An 829-nucleotide genomic window follows, 5' to 3' on the forward strand; every position below is an offset into this window, starting at 1 on the left:
CGCGGCGCGCGGCGTCTGCCGGCGGCCGGAGGAGCTGGGCCGAGTGGACGGCGACTTCCTGGAGGCGGTGAAGCGGCACATCTTAAGCCGCCTGCAGATGCGGGGCCGGCCCAACATCACGCATGCCGTGCCCAAGGCCGCCATGGTCACTGCCCTGCGCAAGCTGCACGCCGGCAAGGTGCGCGAGGACGGCCGCGTGGAGATCCCGCACCTCGACGGCCACGCCAGCCCGGGCGCCGACGGCCAAGAGCGCGTTTCTGAAATTATCAGCTTCGCCGAGACAGGTGGGTCCGGCCCTCGGGCAGCAGCCGCGGCCCGCGTTCCTCTCTCCCTCTCTTTGCCAGCCCCAACCGCCGCCACAGCCTGCGCGCCCCAGGGGGCCACCCGGACTCTCGGCCGGCCCGTTTGGCCATGGCGCGGTGCGCTCCGCCTCGGTTGCAGCTCTCTTCCCCCAGACCGCAGAGCCCCTTCTGCTCCCCCTAGTCCCGCCGCGGAGCGTCCTGTTCTCCAGAATCGGGCCCCAGCCACTCTGGGCGCGCGTCCCCCTCCCGGCAAATGCGCGCGGCCCTGGCTCTGCGGGCACTTGCTTGGTGATTGCTTAATGTTTTTGTTTCCCACGATCGGAGTGTAGGCTTAGCAGTGTGGATGGAGATGTGTGTGCTTGTTGATATACGTGGGCTGGACGAGTGTGTGTGTGTGTGTGTATGTGTGTGTGTGTGTGTGTGAGTGTGTGTCTGCGTGAGAGGCCCCCGGGCCGCTTCCATCGCCCAGCGGCGTGGGCTTGCCAGGATTGCTGAAGCCTCGCTGGGGAGAGCTAGGCAACCTCTCT

At 67.7% G+C, this 829-nt stretch overlaps 1 protein-coding gene across 1 annotated transcript in view; it reads left to right on the forward strand.

Annotated features, from left to right (window-relative positions):
• INHBB (inhibin subunit beta B) overlaps nt 1-829 on the forward strand; it is a 17,362-nt gene that overhangs the window by 12,590 nt on the left and 3,943 nt on the right. The window contains exon 3 of the mRNA XM_006169596.1: nt 1-284. Within this exon, the coding sequence (XP_006169658.1) occupies nt 1-284 (284 nt within the window). The remainder of the gene's footprint in view (nt 285-829) is intronic.

This window comes from Tupaia chinensis, unplaced genomic scaffold, assembly GCF_000334495.1.
Source record: "Tupaia chinensis unplaced genomic scaffold, TupChi_1.0 Scaffold147282_1, whole genome shotgun sequence".
NCBI classification, from domain to species: domain Eukaryota; kingdom Metazoa; phylum Chordata; class Mammalia; order Scandentia; family Tupaiidae; genus Tupaia; species Tupaia belangeri.